General features: G+C 57.4%; 1 protein-coding gene across 1 annotated transcript; it reads left to right on the forward strand.

The window, feature by feature from the left end:
- The first annotated feature begins 148 nt into the window (after positions 1–148).
- Positions 149–5,436, forward strand: SC5D (sterol-C5-desaturase). Its single transcript, XM_031599812.2, has 5 exons — positions 149–253; positions 1,048–1,264; positions 2,809–2,941; positions 3,418–3,518; positions 3,846–5,436. The coding sequence occupies exons 2-5, from the start codon at positions 1,055–1,057 to the stop codon at positions 4,266–4,268; spliced, it is 867 nt and encodes a 288-aa protein (XP_031455672.1). The 5' UTR covers positions 149–253; positions 1,048–1,054; the 3' UTR covers positions 4,269–5,436.
- The last annotated feature ends 2,422 nt before the right edge of the window (positions 5,437–7,858 follow it).

A 7,858-nucleotide genomic window follows, 5' to 3' on the forward strand; every position in this document is an offset into this window, starting at 1 on the left:
TGCGCGGACGCGGGAGGTGAGCGAAGCCCCCGCCCACCCCATGTTACCGCCCGGTGCCACCGCCGCCACCCCGCGCGCATCCCCGCCCACTCGCCGAGCCCGGGCCCCGAACCCGCGGTCTCCGCCGTCCCCGCGCCCCGCCCCGCGCGACGTCACCGCCGGCGGTGGCGCGAGGTGGGCGGGGCCGTGACGTCACGTGGCGCTACCGGGAGGCGCCGCCCCGCCCACCGCCGCGCTCGGGTCCCGCCGGCAGGTACGGGGAGCGGGGGGACCGCGGGGTGGGCGCGGGGAGCGGGCGGGAGGCAGCCGAGCGTAGGGCTCCGGTACGGCGATCTGCCTCGGGGGCGTCACCGGGGCTCGTCCGCGCCGCAGCACCCGAGGAGCGCGGGGTCCCAGGGAGCGGCTCTGCCCTCTCCTGCAGCAGGCTCATAGCCGGCACGCAGCGCGGCCCCGGCTGCAGCCCGCAGCCCCTTCCCCTCCGCGCACCCTTCAGGATCCCAGCCGCAGCACTTTGGGGTTCCACGCCAACCCAACACGCTGCTGGGATCCGCAGAGCCCCGTGTCCAACGCAGTGCTCTGGGAGGAGGACGGGGCAGCACCCCTCTGCCTCCCCGACTCGCCCCACCACCGCAGCCTCCTGTCCATCGCTGCTCCATCAGCACATGGGCATGAACAACACAGCCCCGCTCCTCTGCATCCTTGCTCGCATCCCACTAACTGCATCCCCTCACCCAGCACAGCCTTCCTGCGCCCCATCCCTTGTGCCATGGGCTGGCAACACTGCCGTCCTCCTCCTCCCCCCCTTCCCATGAGGACAGCAATGCTTCCTCCCCCATACATCCCTTCCCAATGATCCCGGAGCCCCCTGATCCTCTCCCCCCACAAAACAGCCCCACTCACTCCTCCCAGCTGCCCCACTTTTCCATCTCTTAGCCCAGCCGCACCTGCCAGCTCACAAACACCCCACACCCCTATAAGAGCACACCTCCCTGCATCACCTCTGCTCAGAGCACACAGCAAGGCTTCCCCTCCATCTCTCTCCCCCAGACCCACCATGGACCTGGTGCTGGAGGCCGCTGACCACCACCTGCTCACACCCTATGTGTACCCCACGGGCTGGCCAGAGGACGAGCCCTGCCGCCAGCTGCTCAGCCTCTTCGTCATCACCAACCTCGGAGCACTCACCCTCTATCTGCTCTTCGGCACCCTCAGCTACTACTTCATCTTCGACCATGAGCTGATGAAGCACCCCCAGTTCCTAGAGGTGGGTACCACGGCTGCACGCACCCCGCTCCCTCCCCAGCACATCCCACATGCTGCTGGCGTTCCTTTGCCACCCATCTCCTCCAAGAGCTGCCTGACACTCCCTGATGGAACATAACAGGGCAGGACTGACCCCCAGCCAGGGTCTTTCTGCTCTCAGGACCATCTCCTTATCTGCTACTACCCAGATACTGCCCCACTCCTACCACCTGAACACAGGGTGCTGCCTTTCCCCATACAAAAGCACCCAGGCTCTCCCTAAGGACACTGGCACCTGCCCCAGGCCCCTCTGCAAGCCTAAAGGCCCCATTTCTACCTTGCACCTCCCAGTCCCCTCCAGTCCTGACCTTCTTATTCCCATCCCTCCTGCACCCACACTCCGCCATCCACAATACTGCCACCCCACAGACAATGCCCCTTGCATCCTACACTCTGGTGCCCACCTCACTCCAGACTGGGCGTCCTGTCCTACTCCAGCAGTCCTACACATGCATTGCCCACATCTGGGCCTGCTGTTCCCCAGCCCTGTTCACACCTCAAGGTCCCAGTAGGATCCTTAGCTTCCAACACCCAAAGCATGTGGCTCTTCCTTCTATCAAAGGTACCAAGTCCAGCTCCTCAGCACCAGCCCCAGACTGCTGCCAGCAGCCACACAGCTGAGCCTGATGGTGACTGGGCAGCTGATGACAGATGGGTGCCCATCCCTGGCCTCTAACATGTGGTTGGGCTCCCCTTTGTCACCCTGAGGTGTCCCTCCTGTCTCACAGGGGTGGGCCAAAACTGCCCTGAAGTAGACTGGAACAGAACAGAATAAAGCAGACAAGATCAGGACAGAGTACAATGAAACAGAATAGAATGGAACAGGATGGGCCTGAACTAAAATACAATAGATGTTGCATAGAATGGGTGTCACACAGAACACAAAAGGCATCAACTACAGGAATAGAATAGGTGAAAACTCATATAATATAGATCAGAAGTCACATAGAAAAAAGGTGCCTGGTTGCTTGAGAACTAACCTAGCAATTTCTTTGGAGCAGGATCCAAAGCTCTCACACCCACTGACATCAGCCACCATGCCCAGCAGCTCATCCCTGCATCAGGGCCTGAGCAGCCCAACAAGAAGACATTGCACACACAGAGCTCCACAAACCACCTCCCTGGCTGTCTGCAGCTCAGCCCTCTTCACTGCTGAACTCAGCACACAAACTCATCAGCCCCTCACCCTGCACGACACCCTCACCTCTGCACTACCAGGCTCCAATGTACCCGAGACCCCTTCTCTCCCCCCACCAACACCACTTACACTCCAGGCTACCCTGGCACCCACTCTCCACACCCACAGCACAGCTCTCCTCAAAACAATCTCTGCACACCCTTCCCCCAGGTGTACATCTGAACATCTGCCCCAAATACCAAACAGCATGCCAAATGCCTGCCCTCCCTGCCTGCCCATGGCCTCAATGGCACAACAAGTGCTGTGTACTTAACTCTGCTTCCCCCTATGCTGTCCCTTAACCCAGCTCCCTCTCTGCCTCCCCACAGAACCAGGTGCAACGGGAAATCATCTACGCACTGCGCTCCCTGCCCTGGATCAGTGTCCCCACCGTTGCCCTCTTCTTTGCTGAGGTCCGGGGCTACAGCAAACTGTATGACAACATCGAGGACTCCCCCTACGGTGAGCTGCTGCCTAGGCCATGCTGCCCCTTACCCTTCATTCTCCATTGCTCTGCCCCCATCTCCACACATTTCTTCTCCATTCTGAGCCAGAAGTCTGCAGACACTTCCCATGCTCCCCCCTCCCCCCCCAGCCCCTGCCAGAGCTGGCAGCACATAATGCTGGCAGCATCAATAGAGGCCACCTCCCAAGCATCTCAGCTCTGAGTTGGCATCCTGTTGGCCCACGCACATGACAGCCAACCCCCTACCTCAGGGTTAAGAATGCCAAAGGGATGCACACCCTGTCCTAACTGCATGACATTCCATCCCTTGCTGTATAACCCTATAGGACCCAGCTCACTTTTTCCACCATGACCCCGCTCTCTTCCCTCCACCCCTGCACACATGAAGCCCCAACTCCCTACTCATGCTCACCCCTTGGAGCTATAGCACATGCAAAAGGAACACTGACATGATTTTCCCCCTCCCCCCCAGGCTGGCCTGGAGTCTTCCTCAGCATGCTATCCTTCCTCTTCTTCACTGACATGGGCATCTACTGGATACATCGAGGCCTCCACCACAGGCTGTTCTATAAGGTAAAGGACCTTCTTGGGGGCCTGGGGGAGCTGGCTGTCAGCTAGGGTATTGACACCACCTGGGAAATAGGGATGGGTACAGGTGGGGATGGGCCACATTTCCTCATTTGCATCCCCACTGACAAGTGAGCTCGTAGTCTCTTTGAACCTATGGCTCTACAGAGATTCTCTGACCCCAACTTTCCTGTGTCACTCAGCCACACATGACAGCTATCCCCAGTGATGCTGGCAGGTAGCTATCCCAAAATAGGTGGGCCTGAAGAGGGGTTCCTACCCCATGGGCCTCAGCCCCTCACCTCTAGCCTAGCACCTATCCTTTCCCCACAGCGCTTCCACAAACCCCACCACCTCTGGAAGATCGCGACGCCCTTTGCCAGCCATGCCTTCCACCCCGTGGATGGCTTCATGCAGAGCCTGCCCTACCACGTCTACCCCTTCCTCTTCCCCCTGCACAAAGTCACCTACCTGGGCCTCTACATCTTTGTCAACGTCTGGACCATCTCCATCCACGACGGCGACTATCGCGTCCCCCGACTGCTGCGGCACATCATCAACGGCTCTGCCCACCACACCGACCACCACCTCTACTTTGACTACAACTACGGGCAGTACTTCACCCTCTGGGACAAGATTGGTGGATCCTACAAGAGCCCCACTTCCTTTGAGGGCAAAGGTCCCCACGATTACATGCGCAAGCTGCGGGAGAATGGTTCAGCTTGTCCCAATGGTGACACTGACAAGACCAAGTAGGTGTCCCCAGGTTGGCTGCAACCCCAACGGACTCTGTCTCATCCTACCCCTCCTGAGCCTTTTCGGACAACGTTCCCCCATAGAAGGAATCCCCATCTCCTCCAGTCACTCAGCAAGTCTCAGCATCCCAAACTCCTCGCTCCCCTGGGCCAAGAGGTGCACATGTGCTGATGTGCACATGGAAAGGAGGATGCCACACAGTTCCCTCCACTTCTACAGCACACACCCACCACCCATGGATGCTCATTCACAGCCCATCTTTGCAATCTGAGCCGCTCTGGGGCCTTCTCTGCTTGTGGGTGGGTATTGGACCCCCCCCAGCATTCCCACCCTTCCTCATGGCACACAGACACCTTAACGCTACCCAAAGCTGCTGCTATTCAGACTTCTTGGAAATACACATGCCATGTTTGTGCCCCAAGTCAGCATGTGCTCTCTCCAACCTGTATGATTGTGAGTATTGCCCACTCAGCAGGACACGTGCACTGACAGCAGCTCCAAGAGCTCCAACCCTGCTCCCACAACAGCACTCTCCATCCTCGCTTCACACTGCAAACCTCGGCTGCAACGCGAACTCACCCCATTGCCATCACCACCTGTGAGTCCAGACAGGAGCCCTGCACACAAGCAGCATTGCAATGTAAGCACAGCAGTAACAAGGCGTGTCATCAGGTCTCCATCCATCTGCACCCATCTCTCTTCCTCCATGAGCTGCCATGGACACTGACAGATGAAGTCACATCAAGACGAGAGGCAAACAGCATCGTGCATTGTGTTTGCCAGTGTGACCTGCACATCTGTATTCCCTGAAAAAATACCATGACCTGCTACCTTATGCAGCTGGCACGGGTCTTCCTGATGGCTCCTCAGCCTCTGGATATTCTGGGACTTCTTGGCACTGGAAGAGAGCTCCTTCATCTCCCCTGAAGATGCCACATGAGAACTTGCACAGAGGGGCACATCTGGAGATCAGAGGCAGACATTGAGCCCTATGAGCTCACAGGGAACATTAGGGGAGGGGGAGCGGGAGAGCTTAGAAGCTGGGGATGGGGGGGAGCTGTGGTTCCTGGCTTGTTTCCCCCCTGAAAAGCCAATGTGCTTCCTTTGGACACCTGACTGCCCTGCCTTCAGTCAGGCTGACCTTTAATAAAGCTCATTTGCCAACTTTGATGGCATGTGGCATCTTTACTCTCAGTGTCCAGACAGTACAGAGACCATCCTGGCACCCATTTCTGCCCACTCCTACCAATCACCCCACAGGAACAACTTACCACCCAACAGGCCCCTTTGCCAGCTTTGTGCTCTCATGCCCAAGCCACAGACAACAACAGGACACAGTGAGCACTGTTCTGGGCTTTTCCATGCAGTCAGCTCTGCTCTGTCACCCTCACTCCCCCAAACCACCCCATGCTGTAACACAGCCTTCTGCCTTCCCAGCCCAAGGCGGATGACAGAGCATACCCCAAGGTGACCCATCTTACCTCATCCTGCAGCAGCCACCTAAACCTTCACCCCATCTTCTCCCCTTATTCCTTGCAGAGGTTCCCAGTAGGAGGCATCTCTTATCACTGCCCCACAGCAACATCAGTGCACTCCATACCACACAGGGTGTAACACTGTAATGCGTGGAAAGCACAGCAATAATAGCAGGGTGGCAAAATCCTTGGCTGCAGCAAATGAAAACAAACCTAAATGCAGCAACCACAGATACAGAAACAGAGGAGGAAGCCTGTTTACCTTCAGGAAGCTTCAGGTAGGCAGAGATCTTTAGTAAGATCCCTTCCCCCACTGCCAACCCTTAAATGAGGGGTGGGAAAGGGTGGATCCTGGCTAGATCCCTTCCATCAGTCAGCACATTGAATGCACCTGAGCTCCCCTGGGTTGGCCCTGCCCTCTCACCAGGTGCTCAATCACTGCTTCAGGCTGTCACTTAGCATTTCCACTGCACAGGGGACCCATATAACACTGCTTCCTTGGGAGACCGACACTCCTGGGTGCAGCTACTGCAACAGACACGTGCATCCACTCCTGGCACAGAGAGCCCTGTGCAGCCCCCTGTGATGGGCACACACCTTCTAACCCCCAGGAACTGTATTCTCCCCACACCCATGGCTCACCCCTCATCTCCCTGCATCCTGCCCCTGCTCTCCCCTCCCCTCAGTTACTCAATCCCCACGTGCACATGAACTCTGGATGCGCAGTAACTTGGTGCTCAAGCAAACACCAAAGGTCAAGGCAAAGGCTGGATTAAATGCAACAACAGCAGCACAGACCTTGGCACGTCGGCACAGGGCCCTGCCAGCATCGGAAAAGCTCTGTCCCAGCCCAGCACCCTTTTTCCAGCCCTCCAGCAGGGCAGCACACAGCATGACCGAGGATGTGCCACATTCCTCGGGCATGCAACCTTCCCCTGCACCCTGCATGCAACAGCCCATCTCCTATAGAACCACCTCTTTCCTACACGTGTCCCCATCTCTCAGCAGAGAGGCTCCTACTTAGACTGAAACAAATCCTTCTCCCGGCGCCTTGGCCATAGGAAGCTCTGCCGCACAGCGGAGCCCGCGGGCCTCATGCGCTTTTAGGATTGGCCGCCAGGTGGCGCTGCTGAGCGCTGTGCCCGCACCGCCAGGAGCCCACGGGCCTGAGCCCTGTCCGTGTGTCCGTGTGTCCGTGTGTCCGTGTGTCCGTGTGCGTGTCCGTAGGCTGCGACCTTACTGCAGATAGGGCTGACCATCGTTCCTTACAGGGACAGGCATCCTGTCTGCTCTTGTAGGCAGTGATGCTATTGCTATGCCCTGCAGTGGGACAGCTGTGCCAACCCTACATAGGGGATGCAGATGCCCAGCACTGCTGCGTACGGCATGCCAGCACACACACCCTACAGAGCTCCTCACAATCTGAGAAGCAAGTGCTCGTATCTTTATAGAGGCTGCCAGAAAGGAACATCCTTCAGCACATGAACACTACATCACAGAACTTTTCTACTTTGAAAGCGACGTGTGCACACAACCAAACACACACAACCCCAGAGCACGTGGTGTTGCTGGCTGCCCTGCAGGGAGATGCTCTCAGACCACAGAAGCTTTTTACTGGGGTGTTGTGATATGGCCCCAGGATCAAGTATATTCTCCAGTGCAGCTATTGCTACGTCAGAAGGAATGCAGACCTGGGGAAGGGACATACCATACATGTGATATGTGCCCAGCACAGCTGAGGAAGGGTTCCTGGAGGGTGTACCCCTGCACACCATTCATTCCTAGCACACAGCCCATAGGGGGTCACTGCATTGCCTCCACATCTGCCCAGAAACCTCCTGTGTGCCACCTCTTTGAAAGATGCTTGAGAACAAAACAGGGTCTGCCACTGACATACCCAAACCAATACACCTCCTGCCTGGGAGAAGAACCTTCTGCTCCCTATGGCCTTCCCAGCCCCTCTATAAATGGGGTCAATTTCAACACAGCACTACCTTCCTCTGCAGGCAGGCAGCACTGCTGGATGGGGAGACTCATGTACTTTGGGGACTGGAAAAAAGGCCAATCTGCCCAGAAAACAGCTCCCTTGCACATGACAATACATTCATATCTCCT

The sequence above is a fragment of the Phasianus colchicus genome, chromosome 23, assembly GCF_987193195.1.
Source record: "Phasianus colchicus chromosome 23, bPhaCol1.hap1.1, whole genome shotgun sequence".
NCBI classification, from domain to species: domain Eukaryota; kingdom Metazoa; phylum Chordata; class Aves; order Galliformes; family Phasianidae; genus Phasianus; species Phasianus colchicus.